The sequence below is a fragment of the Maniola hyperantus genome, chromosome 2 (genome assembly GCF_902806685.2).
Source record: "Maniola hyperantus chromosome 2, iAphHyp1.2, whole genome shotgun sequence".
NCBI classification, from domain to species: domain Eukaryota; kingdom Metazoa; phylum Arthropoda; class Insecta; order Lepidoptera; family Nymphalidae; genus Maniola; species Maniola hyperantus.
The window spans coordinates 366,151-380,421 of record NC_048537.1 but is presented as its reverse complement, the minus strand read 5'-3'; the positions used below and the strand labels follow the sequence as shown (position 1 = coordinate 380,421).

General features: G+C 39.6%; 1 protein-coding gene across 1 annotated transcript in view; it reads right to left on the bottom strand.

The window, feature by feature from the left end:
• LOC117988956 (cell adhesion molecule Dscam2-like) overlaps positions 1-14,271 on the bottom strand; it is a 184,579-nt gene that overhangs the window by 35,359 nt on the left and 134,949 nt on the right. The window contains exons 6-8 of the mRNA XM_069505182.1: positions 3,269-3,418; positions 2,949-3,066; positions 2,344-2,554 (exon numbers count right to left, since the gene is read on the bottom strand). Of these exons, the coding sequence (XP_069361283.1) occupies positions 2,344-2,554; positions 2,949-3,066; positions 3,269-3,418 (479 nt within the window). The remainder of the gene's footprint in view (positions 1-2,343; positions 2,555-2,948; positions 3,067-3,268; positions 3,419-14,271) is intronic.

The window sequence follows — 14,271 nt, the reverse complement described above, 5'->3', positions numbered from 1 at the left end:
AAACACCGACGCACGTGCTCCTGGAGTGCACGGGCGTGGCAGAGCAACGCGAACGCCATTTAGGTTCCCCGACCTCACTCCAAGAAGCCCTCGGCAACCTGGGCGGTCTACTCGGCTTCTGGAGTGAGCTTGGATGGCTGGAGTGAAGACTTCGGCGGGGAGGGGTGATGCACGCACAACAGACGGAAACGTTTAAGTGCGGAAACCAGCCCAGAATGAAGAAAGAAAAGAAAGAAAGATGATACCCCACTTGATATAGTTATCTTACTTAGAAAGTCATGACCACAATTTTTTTTTGTGTGATGTAAGCCTAAATTCACGGTTTTCAGATTTTTCCCCAAATGTCAGCTATAAAATCTACCTACCTACCTGCCAAATTTCATGATTCTAGGTCAACGGGAAGTACCCTGTAGGTTTCTTGACAGACAGACGGACAGACAGACAGACAGACAGACAACAAAGTGATCCTATAAGGGTTCCGTTTTTCCTTTTGAGGTACGGAACCCTAAAAATACTTAATAAAAAGATTAAATTATTGACTGAAATAGTGCGAGCCAACGCTAACAGAATCCTAACAGAATAAAACATTTTGCGGAAACTCCTTTTTCTATAACCGCACCGCACGCCACCGCAAACAATTTCACCCTCACCACCTGGGTGTCCTGGGCGGTCAAAGCCGCCCGTTGTGCCAGATCCTTTTTCAACGCACATGCAAACTGTGTTATCAACTCCCTTCGGCGGTGTTCCCACTGGATTATTGTAACTTTGAATGTCTATTTTGACCGCACTATACTATAGTTTATATCCTGTAGTGTGAAACAAGCTTTAGATACAAAGTAGTATAATAAAATGTCTTCTAAAGAAAAACGAAAGTTGACAATTTTAAAATAATCCGCGTCAAAAGATCTTGATATTTAAAAAGATATAATTTGAATTCAATATTCTAGCACCGGATTTTGTCCCACTTGCTTACATTTCCTCCAGCGAAGCACTGAAGGTTGAAAATTGAAAAATAAGCATTCCGAGCAGACACGGAGATCTCGTTGGTGTTCGCCACTCGCGCTCATCGAATATTGTGTCGAATATAGACGAGGTTTTACACCACTCTACCCTCCTCTATACCCTACCTAACACTGGCTGAGAGAAGTGAAAAATAACACTGAGAATAGAGGAAATCGTATTATTATGTCTGTATTGTAAAATACAAATCACGTCTCTTGGAATTACTTGCAAATCACTGACTTGATGCGGTTGTTTTAAAGCAAAGCTTCTGCCGGCCGTTCAATGACACATCTATGGTTTATTTCTATATTTCCTGTATACTACAAAATACGGAGTTATGTGCGTTTTAGGTAATTAAATATCACTTGCTGTAACGGTAAAGGAAACCATCGTGAGGAAATGTATTTGAGATGCATCTGCATGCTGCAGCTCTGCATGCCTGAGAGTTCTCCATAATGTTCTTAAATGTGTGTGAAGTCTACCAATCCGCACATGGCCAGCGTGGTAGACTATGGCCAAACCACACTCTGGGAGGAGACCCGTGCTCTATAGTGAGCCGGCGATGGGTTGATTATGATCATGATGATAGATAAATCTGTTTAACTAAAATATGAGTTAAAAAACCATTTAATATAATATTTGAAAACTACATTGAATCAATAGACTTTTACTGAAAATTTTCTAAACTATGTACACGTGTAACGCAGGCGTGTAATAATTTCATATTTGGTACAAAAAATAAATTTAAAAACACTAAACAATAAGTTACAGTAGTTTTATTATTAGAGTCGCCTATATTTCCGATACGAAGTCAAGAAAACGTAATAAAAATTCCAAGCGTATTGGTGACAGCAGAGAAGGTCCCTCCCAAGGGGACGGGCGAAGGGAAGCCTGGGAAATTGTTGAGGATTGTAACCAAGTCAACGGCACTAGGGATAAACTACAAGGGCGGTGATCTCGTTTTTAGAGTTCCGTTTCTCCAGAGAAAAAGGAGCCCTTATAGGATCACTTCCGTATCCGTCAAGGGAATCAAAACCTATAGGCAGAGAACTAGAGTAAGGGAACTCTCAGTTTGATCATGAATCGACGATATGTCAATATTAAGATGGTGACGTAAAATCAAAGAAAAAAAAGGGCTACTTTAGGGCTACTTGCGTCAAATGTTCTAACATTTCACACTTGCCAATTACGTCGAAGCGTCGACGTTTTGTTAGAATTCCTGAATGAAAAACGTGTCGTGAACTGCGCTTCCCGTTGACTTAGAGTCATGAAATTTATCAGGTAGCAATGTACAAGTAAGTAAAGGGAAAAATCCGTAAGCCCAGCGATAAAATAAGGTACCTGTAACTGTGGGTGCACGCTGACCACCAGCCTCGAGCGCACCCTCAGCCTGGCGTCCCTCCTCTGCTCCCCGTACTGGTTGTGGGCGCGGCACGTCCACACGCCGCTGTCGGATATCTGCGCTCGTCGGATGATCAGCACCTGCTCCGACACCGAGATGCGGATGCTGTTGGACACTGGGCTGAGCCGCCCGTTGGTGTGGCGGAACCAGCTGGAAGTACAGTCCAATTGAGGCTTTGAAACTGATTAGGGCCTAAAATTACAAAGAATAACCAGATTACGTTACAATGAACCACAAAAATCAAAATTTTTAACCACACGTACGCGGCAGGAAATATTGCACATCGAACGTCAGAAAGAGAATTTGCATTGTCTCTGTCACTTATGTTTCATTAGTCTCCACGACAGAGACTGCTCGCTGCTGCTGCTATGCGAAACAGTTATCTCTTTCTAAAGTTTCATGAGCACTATCATCAACATCCTGGAGGATTCCCGATAGCGCAGCAGACCAGTCTGATGTCTCCTCCTTTAGGCACCGTCTCGGCGTCTCGTCTTCTGATATCGTCAATATCCTGGGCGCCATACTGCCCGTTTGATCTACAAACCTGTAAGCCGGTGGAGGACTCCCGATAGCGCAGCAGACTAGTCTGATGTCTCCTCCTTGAGGCACCGTCTCGTCTTCTGATATCGTCAATATCCTGGGCGCCATACTGCCCGTTTGATCTACAAAATAATGATTTATATTCTATAATGTGATGTGATGTGATTAGATTATTAAATGATTCTATAAGGGTTCCCTTTTTTCTTCTTCTTCTTTCGAGGTATTTTTAGGGTTCTATTGAGGTACAGAACCCTAAAAACTGAGGGATTTTAAACGAGTTAAGCCATGCTAGGTCAGCTAAATAAAGACTGAAGGTGTAAGTACGTGAAACAGCAATCATGGCCGACGGACTCCTCCTCTTCTCCCCGGTGAGGGCGTGCTGCGCCTCGCAGGAGTAGGAGCTGGCGTCATCAGGCCGGGCTTCCCTGATCACCAGGATGTCTCCGCGACTGCCTCCTATCATGTAGTGCCCACCTGCGAAAAACAAGATTATGTGCTAAAATAATAAACACTCTTTGAGAAGATTTCGTCTGACTATGATTTTTCAAAAACTTCAAAATGTTGGATCCAAATCTTCAGATCTTGCCTGCCACATACATAATGAATAGGAATATTAATAGCAACTTGCATTTCAATCAGGTCTACGTCAGTGCAAAAAGAGGAAAGTTTTCCTGTTTTTCAACAGGAAAACAGGTGTTAAATAAATAAAATATGCAATCAAAAAAGATACAACAGGGAAACAGCTCGGAGCGACATTAATTTTAATTAACTCTCTAGTTGGACTCATTTGAAATTCCATTAATTATAATTCCCTCTACTAGAGCGAGAGCCAGTGCGCGCCAGACCTTTATAATTTTATAAAAGCTGAAAGTTTATCTGCTGTCCCTAACAGAGGGAGGAACGCTCAGCGACTATGAAGAGTTTGTATCGTGGTGGCTTTGGGAGATAACACGTAATAAAGGTGTTAAAATCTTATGTTAAAATATAAAGTGCCAGATGCCTACTTTATAGTCTAGCATGTCTGGCAGGGGTTGCCACGACACTGGCACGTCTGGCAAAGCATTAAGTATTTTATTTATAATACTACTTACTTATTCCGAAAAAAATTAGACTTAGATTATAAAAAATTTAGACTTAAATTAGATTTTTTACACCTTTATTACGTGTTATCTCCCAAAGCCACCATGATCTAAGCTTCATAGTCGCTGATTGTTCCTCCTTGTGTTGTGGACAATACGCAGAGAAACTTTCAGCATTTATAAAGTAACTAAGTAGCTTATTCTCGCGACTTCGTCCCTGTGGACTAAACAAATTTCAAACCCTTCTTTTACCCCCTTAGGGGTTGAATTTTCAAAAATCCTTTCTTAGCCGATGCCTACGTCATAATAGCTATCTGCATGCCAAATTTCAGCCCGATCCATTCAGTAGTTTGAGCTGTACGTTGATAGATCAGTCAGTCAGTCAGTCAGCCAGTCAGTCAGTCACCTTTTCCTTTTATATATTTTTAGACGAAGGTCCGGCACGCGCTGGCTCTTAGTCCATACCGAACTTTATCACAATTTATACGGTAAAAACAACTCGGCATTTGGAGAATCCTCGAAAAAGGACTAGCAATGATTTAGAAGATAACAGAAGGACCCTTGAACAGAGACAAAGTAACACTGCTATCGGGGCATCTGTCAGTTACAATGGAGTGAGGGGGACAAAAGATTTTTATCTGTGCCGGTTAGAAAGTGACGGAGTGCGAGGACAGTTGCCGCGCATTTAGAATTCATTGAAAAAGTCGGAGCTGAAAGTTATCTGATCGTAAACGGTGACGCAAGGACAATCGGGTGATAAAGTGCTAAGACTATGAACATGACATTTTTATGCGCTGACGAGAACGATATACAGAAAAGCCGCTTTTCTTCTCACGCTGATTGTCAGCGCTGGCGATCCAGCACGTAACTAGTTTGACGACCTCCCTGGCGCAGTGGTGAGCGCTGTGGTCTTATTAGTGGGAGGTCCCGGGTTCGATTTCTGGCAGGGGTTTGGAATTTTATAATTTCTAAATTTCTGGTCTGGTCTGGTGGGAGGCTCCGGCCGTGGCTAGTTACCACCCTACCGGCAAAGCCGTGCCGCCAAGCGATTTAGCGTTCCGGTACGATGCCGTGTAGAAACCAAAGGGGTATGGGTTTAATAAAAACTGCCATACCCCTTCCAGGTTAGCCCGCTATCATCTTAGACTGCATCATCACTTACCATCAGGTGAGATTGCAGTCAAGGGCTAATTTGTATCTGAATAAAAAAAAAAAAAAAAGCTCAAGCCTTCCTTATAAGGTACCTATAACCATTTCTTTCGAGTCACGGATTTATTGCCTTTTGTGTAATCGCTCGTGGCGATAGGTAATGGTTGTTATCATAATATTTTGGAAGCACATAATCTAACACTAATAATCAAACACTGTTCGAGGTTACATGACACTATAGTCAGTTTGCTAAATTTTTACATTTTAGAATCCTTTTTTCCCCTCCGTTGCATCAGACGCCGCCCAAACTCCTGTGGCCCTACCGCGGTTGTTTGACAGCTACAATGTCACGATCGCAATCATCTCTGATTGGTTAATGCTCGCTCACTATTGGCCACAATGCATTGTTGCAACAAGAATCGCACATATTCAGCCAATCAGAACAATTGAGATTGTAATAATGATTTGACTTTTGACTTCGAAGAGACTTCGAGACTTTTGTCTTAATATGTACCATACAAATAGTTCTATGACTACTTCGGAACGTATTTTCACGGACTCGTATCGGATGAGTGCGTAACCGCCCTTACAATTATAGATCCGATTTATTGGTTCAACCACTTTTTCCCGCGAGTTTACCAGAAAGTCCGTCACAAACGGCGCGACACTATAAATGTGTAAGTGCACTTGATCGAACTTGTCTCTAATTTCAAAGTCATGAGGATTCGGCGCAGTTCACCTTCTGCTTCCATTCGTTATTCTTTGCATTTTTAGGTTACATAGGTGGTGAATGGTGAATGATAGAGACGCGACGCGGATACATAATTTTTATGTTTGCGGATACATAAGTTTTATGGATACATATTTTTATGTAAAAAAAATTAAAAATATCTGTCGTTTACGCCTTGTGACGTCATTAATCGACTTCCGTACAGCGTGGCGTTAATAATTAATTATGTTAAAAATAACGAAAAATCTAATTTTTTTTACTATTCTCTTTAATAATAAATTCTAGCCCCATAACCGCTATACAAAATATCACATAATTTTTTTAATACTACCGTCCAAGACCCTATTAAATATTGCTTTAATGCTGAAGGAAACATCGTGAAGAAACCTTCATGGCTGAGAGTTCTCCATATTGTTCTCAAAGGTGTGTGAAGTCTGCCAATCCACACTTGGTCTCCGTGGTAAACTATGACCAAACACATCTCCTTCTGAGAGGAGATTCGTGCTCAGTAGTGGACCAGTAACGGGTTGATCATGATGGTGATAAACACCGCTCCTTAGAAAAGTGAAGTAACGTTTATGTACTACCTATTTTTCTTTCAGTTAAAATTTTGTCTCTCGCCTTTGAACGGATACGGATACGAAATCAATTACAGTAAAAAAAGTGCTTGGCGAAAAAAATAACATAAAAGAATAATTCCTTTATTCGAAGCGTATAATTAAGAAAGCTTTTTAGACGGAACGGTAGAAATTACTTTTTCTAATTAAATTGAAAAGCAATTTAGAACGTTTTTCCACATTTTCGTCTCGTATTTATGTTGCTGCTTATTTGAAAAATTACTTTTGTTTGTATCTATTCCTCTTACGTTTACATGCTTTTGCTTTTGTCACGGAATAAGTAAATAATTATGCCAGCTCTGGCCAGCTCCCCTTTTAGAAATATTTTTCTGTCAGATAATTTGGAAGTCTATATATAATAATAATTAAATTGAAATTTGAAACGTAGGTTTTTTCTACGGGGTAGAGATAACAGATAAGAAAGGATCTTACGAAGAATTCCCCCTAAGGGAGTAAAATGGGAATTGGAAGGTTATATGAAAGTCCTATATGTTTTTGAAGTTAGAGTACCTACCTGTATGTTACTTTGGAAAATCCCCCTTATGGGTGGTAAATAGGAAATGAAAGTTTGTTTTGAAATTTTCAATTAGTAAGTATTGTTATTTTTAACTTGCGTTTTGAAAGTAGGTTCTTTCTTGGGCGTAGGTATCAGCTAAGATAAGATTTTTCGAAAATCTATCCCTAAAAGAGTTAAACTAGGGGAGGAATCTTATATGAAAGTCCTGTGTTTTAGAGTTACATGAAAACAGACATATAAGTAGATACAAACAAACACACTTTCGCATTTATAATAATATGGGTAGTGATTAGTATAATATTATAGTAATAATAAAAATAATAAATCTTTATTTGTTCCAATTAGAATTCTACTTAAAATTACCCTCGACCCACAAATTAGGTTAACCCGTGTCATGGGGGAGTCTCATCCCAGATCTGCAATGACAATGATTTTTATGTTTACTTTAGAGTGTGTATGAGCGCGCGCGTGTTTCGGTGTGTGTGTGTGTGTGTCTGTGTGTGTGTGTGTATGCGTGTATATTCCTAATATAGGTATGTAATAGGTATTAACGAATTAGCTTTTCAGTAGCTTCATAATTTAGGTTAATAATTAACATGTTCTTCAGTTTATTACTAAGACCGTACGTAGTATGGGCAGAGATAATTTATTACACAGTAAACAAATTATTTCTGGTAGGGGGGTTGTTTTTCTAAGTAGTATAGATTGAACACCATAAAGAGACATGGTGGTGTTCGCAGGTGAGTGTTAGATTCCATCGCAGTGTACAGTGCGACAAGGCTATCTTGGCGCGTGGCGAAAATCGGAACTAACGTTGCCGTTAAGTGTCCCCTTTATTCTTATTTGAATATTCTAAGCATTTGTTCTCCAACAGCGCCCCCCTGTCAATGTCATTCAAGTGCCAAGAGCGCCTTGTCGCAGTGTAGGTGGCGTGAAGCAAACATGGCGACGCGAACCGACGGCGCGGAAGAGTATAATGAGTTAGCTGTTGACACGCGCTTGTTTCAGCAATCAGCCATGTTGTTCCAATAAACAATAAACAGTCATCATTAGCTTTACTGTTGTTTATTATTATTGATGTTTGTTTCTGTGTATAGTTACTAATGGAACTAATTGGTTATTGTCGGATCCAAATAGTCCCAGAATAATAACATCATATGACACTAATATCATACAGGGAAAATTTTTGTATGCGTCTGTAGGTATGTGTGTATGTTTGTTACTTTTAGGGTTCCGTACCTCAAAAGGAAACTTTTAATTTATAGATTAACGCTTTACTAATAAAAATCAGACCTTGAACGAGACCAGGGAAAACTGATGCGATTTGAAATAAAAACGATGAACTAAGCAAGCTATCGCCGCTTCATCCCGACTATAATATTATAAAGGCGAAAGTTTGTGTGTGTGTGTGTGTGTGTGTGTGTGTGTGTGTGTGTGTGTGTATGTTTGTTACTCCTTCACGCAAAAACTACTGGACGGATTTGGCTGAAATTTGGAATGAAGATAGATTATAGCCTGGATTAACACATAGGCTACTTTTAATCCCGGAAAATCAAAGAGTTTCCGCGGGATTTTGAAAAACGTAAATCCACGCGGACGAAGTCGCGGGCATCAGCTAGTTCGTTTATATGCGGACATTTAATTCCCCATAATATCATAACAACGCTATGTATATTTGAGTTTACGGCGTCGATACATTTGCATATAAGCTCCCGGAGGAGTAACTCGCATTTATTACATCGACATTTAGCCTTAAGGTTAAGGCCCGTGTACACCAGCCTCAACTCCGGTTCCACACTAGCTGTATGGGTGACCGACTTTTGTGGTGAATTTTATCCTTTACTTATCTGAGAGCTGATGAAATTTGGTACAGAGTTAGCTTACATCTCGGGAAAGGACATAATATGTATATGTCCCTCCAGGTCTTAAACTATACCCATGCAAAAAATCACGTCGATCCGTTGCTCTGTTGCGACGTGATTGAAGGACAAACCAACAAACAAACACACCTTCACATTTATAATAGGGGTAGTGATCAATATTGTTGTGATTGGCTGAATTTGTGTGATTCTTGTTGCAACAATGCCTTGTAGCTAATAGTGAGCGAGCGTCAACCAATCAGAGAGGATTGCGATCGTGACATTGTAGCTGTCATTGTACCGCAATCGAGCAGCTGATTTGACTAGTGAGTTGTGTGTAGACCGAGCTTTACCCTTTATTGGTGTTAGCTGAACACTCGCGCTTTAAGGGGGTTATAAAACACATTCAGATACCCTGAAATAGACGTTATTCTAAGTACTGTAAACATCAGCGGGGAATTCTCTCCGCTGAACAAATAAATGCTAATTCTATGCCCTGTTGGTCTCGACTGGTAGTTCGTGGTTTGTTTACCGACCTTGTGTTGCATAATTAGATGTACCTAAGTAAAGCTCAAGACAACGGAGGCGATAACTTATCACCTCCATTGTCACATAGTTCCGGCGCGTCAGGTTGGCAGCACTGACAATAATTGTGTTCTTCGCGTAACAAACTCAACATAGATGGTGCGTCATGTATGTAACGCGATATGTTACAACTTACAAGTGAGGCAATTGAAACACATGTCAGGAAGCTACGTCACAACGTGTACCCTGACATGGCTATCATTTAGAAAGCTGACAATTTTGGTGTCTCTATACAAATATGAATCAATGTTTATTTAGAATTTCAGCTTATTAGCTCTTCAGGTTCGATTCCGGGCAGGATCAATACAGAAATTTAGAGACTACGTTACTAGTGGATTTCTTTCAAATGTGGGTATTTTTAATTTTTTAAGTGTAGTGGTAACTTTTTAGGTCTGAATAAATAAAAATAAAATTATGATTTCTACATTTTCTCTTGTTTAGTCTGGACATTTATATATCGTACCAGAACGCCAAATCAGTTGGCGGTATTGCTTTGCCGGTAGGGTGGTAACAATTTGGAAATCATAAATACCCTGCCAAGAATCGAACCTGGGATCTTCCACTTACAATACCACAGTGTTTACCACTGCGCCAGGGAGATGGTAAAAACGTGTTTTTAAACTTTTTTTTTAAAGAATAATTAGCCATGTAAAATGACTAATACCTATTCCCCTTTCCTCTCCAACTAAGCGTCAAGCTTGTGCTAGGAGTAGGTACGACAATAGTGCAACGGGCGGGGTTTGACCGTCGACCTTTCGGTTTTCAGTCCTTTACCTGTTGAGCTATTGAGGCTCTAAACTACGCCTCAGTTTCAGTGTTAAAACCGTTAGGTCTTTTACTTTTGAAATCAATATGATAACTCTCGCTAACTAAGTAGGTGCTCATTAATTCTCAAGCACGTTCTCCAGCTCATTTTAATCCGATGAAGCGAACACTCGCAAACTTTGCCCGGAACGAGCCGGTGCCAAAAATCACAGCGCCCGGGTATTGCGCACGGGTAATCTGCATAAACGCCGGCGAATCTGCCAAACGGTGTCTTGAGATACACTCTCTAGATATGCTATCAGCGACGAGTTGAGATCCGAACTTCTACTTCTGTAATTTGAAAATATGAGCAAGGATTTTATATGAGTGTCGATCGTAATAGAGCAAGCTCCTCGTACCGCCAGTAATGTACTAGAGTTCTGAGTTTTCGTTCCGCATCCACTTTATTCATCATCACTAAAAATAAATAAATAAAAATAAAAATATTTTATTTCAGACAGTAACCGTCCATAACCAATTTTAAATAAAATTAAAGTACCTTAAATTAAATAAAACTAAGCCATCACTGGCTGGAACTACTAAACACGGGTCTCATCTCTACAAGAGAAGACGTCGGCCATAGTCAACCACACTGACCAAGTGCTGATCGGTAGACTTCAGTCTTCACACAACTTTCAAAAGGTTATGGAGAACTCTCCAGCAAGTTTCTTCACGATGTTTTATTTCACCGTTAAAACAAGTGATATTTAATTGCTCAACTCTCTCGTTCTTGCTCACTCTAAAAAGTTAAAAATCTGGGATCAAACTACCAACCATCGAATAGGATGCTAACGTCTTAACCACTAGACTACCACTATTTATATTGGTAATTCACAATTTTGCGGGCGTATCTGGAACTCCATCACATATTTTTATTTTATTTTATTTTATTATAAAGGCACACAAAATAGGTTTCAGCTATAAATGGCCCAAATAAAAATAAAAAACAATAGATTGAGATCTAAGCGGTAACCCTTAATATGTGTACACAACAATATATGCACTAACTAACTAACTGATAAGATACAATTTATAAAAACACAGAAAAAAGAAATACAAGAAAATTATTGTTACCCCAACCCAACTATGGTCTAAGCCCTTCTCATTCCGAAATATATGTGCCCAGTTGGGCCAGCGGTGGGTTGAATGATAGTGATGATATCAATAGAAATAAAACCGGTCAAGTGCGAGTCAGGCCCGGGCAACGAGGATTCCGTACTACAGTCGACATTTTGCAAGATAATTCAAAAACTATGATGCATAAAAATAAATAAAAATCTGTTTTAGAATACACAGATGAAGCCCTTTCATATGATACCCCACTTGATATAGTTATCTTACTTCAAAAATTGAAAATAGTAATTTTTATTTCATGACCACAATTTAATTATTTTTGTGTGATGTAACCACAAACTCACGGTTTTCAGATTTTTCTCCTAATGTCTGCTATAAGACCTACCTGCCAAATTTCATGATTCTAGGTCAACGGGAAGTACCCTGTAGGTTTCTTGACATACGTACAGACAGACAGACAACAAAGTGATCCTATAAGGGTTCCGTTTTTCCTTTTTAGGTACGTAACCCTAATAATGCCACATCTAGTAGCCATTTTGACAAGTGTCTCCACGAAGCAGACTACATCAAAGGCAGACATTAAACTTACATTAGCGCTTTACTTGTATAGAAAGTTTTAATTCCTCGTAGCAGTGTTTAGACAAGCCCGTCGTCGTAAGCTCTTTTCAGCCCTTAACTTGTTTGGGATTTTTAGGAATTAGGGATTTTACCGGCGCGGCGTGTTAAATAACATTGCTCTGATTAAGTGCTTCTTTCTTTCTTCTATCGTGTGTAGGTAGCTGCTATTTTATGTCATCATCATCAACCAATAGACGTCCACTGCTGGACATAGGTCTCTTATAGGGACTTCCACACGCCACGGTCTTGCGCCACCTGGATCCAGCGGCTCCCTGCGACTCGTCTGACGTCGTCCGTCTACCTAGTGGGGGGGTCATCCAACGCTGCGTCTTCCGGTGCGAGGTCGCCATTCCAGCACCTTGGGACCCCAACGTCTATCGGTTGTACGAACTATGTGCCCTGCCCATTGCCACTTCAGCTTCGCAACCCGTTGAGCTATGTCGGTTACTCTAGTTCTCCTACGGATCTCCTCATTTCCTCATTGATCACGTAGAGAAACTCCGCACATAGCTCTCTCCATCGCCCGCTGAGTGACTCTGAGCTTTCTTATGAGGCCCATAGTTAGGCTATTTTATGTACGGACTAATAATTTGTTGTATCGCTAATGCCATAGTATATACATAGAGATACGTAGTACTATTATATATTCTGTGATAGAGATTAGAGGTATAAGTCCCGCTAACTGCTATTGCGCTGGAACCATGTCTCATTAACATCGAAATGACGTCATTTTTACGTCAGCCGAAATAAAAATATACCAAAAGCTCGAAACTTCAGTCTAGTGCTGGCGTCACGCGCATTAGCAATTATCGGGACTTATAGATTTTCAATTTGTCACTAGAGATTTACAAATTAACTGCTTGCATAAAAATGACTTAAGTTTAGTTTAAGTTCAAAAAGATTTTATGAAATGATACGACATTAGTGATTAGCAGCTTGTCCAAATAAAAATGGGTATGGAATTGTTTCGTAAGTAGGATATACACGTATTTTGATAACAATAATATAATAATTCGTTCAGAAAACCGTGCAAGCCTGTATAATCCCCATTCGTCCCATATTTGCGATCTTAATCCATCTCGAGAGAGCCTTGCCTCGCTGGTTTTCTGGGAATAGACAAACAAACTATTGTAGCTGGAGACCTGGTGGGGAATTAGGAAGCGGTACTTGACAAAGAAAAGAAAAAAAAAAAAAAAAAAATTTATTGTTTCACCAAAATTTACAGCCAAGATTAGGTTAAGCCACTGACGAAAATGAAAGTTAATTGTACTTTGTCTGACAATAATCACATAATAATTTTGTCATTGCTCGTTAAACAGTTAGTTTATAAGTTTGTATGTACATGTAGTTCATTTTACTTTATTTTATTTTAATTTATGTAATGGTATATTTTATTTTATGAATAATATGTATACTGGGTTCTTTGCCTTTAATAAAAAACTTTATTATATTATTTTTATTATTATAAACTATCGTACTGTAATGGGTTCAAGTCCTAGGTATCGGTAATGTATATAACATTGCAAAATGTGCCATCCTTCGCCTCGTCCACTGTGCCTTCTGCTAGTCAGAGGGACACACGGAAAAACTTCCCCCCGGCCAGGTCACTAGCTAACAATATCGCCAAAGAGAAATTAGTAGCCACGTTACGCCAACCTGCATCGGTGCGACTAACACCTTTACTTAGATTAGTTTTTTAAATTGTTAGCTCCATTTTTTACATTTATATTCTACTAGCTTATGCTCGCGACTTCGTCCGCGTGGACTACACAAATTTCAAACCTGTGTTTCATCCCCTTAGGGGTTGAATTTTCAAAAATCCTTTCTTAGCGGATGTCTTCGTCATAATAGCTATCTGCATGCAAAATTTCAGTCCGATCCGTCCAGTAGTTTGAGCTGTGCGTTGATAGATCAGTCAGTCAGTCAGTCAGTCAGTCATTCAGTCAGTCACCTTTTCCTTTTATATATTTAGATAGAAGATAGATTCTATTCAATTCTAATATTAATTTAATCCGCTTCATACTGTGTATATTGTTATGGGTAGTATTTTCATTGCCTGAAATAAAAATTATTTATTTATTTATTTAGTTAGCCCGAACACTGGTCTTCCCCTCGGACGTACCAAAAGGGACTAGCGGCACCCACGCTCACTGGGAGGTTTCCTGGCTGGCACTACTAAACCTATTTTAAAAAACCTTGTACCAGTAGAAAGCTACATTATTCTTGAGTGACATAGACTATATTTTAATTTCAAAAAAATAGATATCCCTTCGAAAATTTAAATAAGCTACCCGC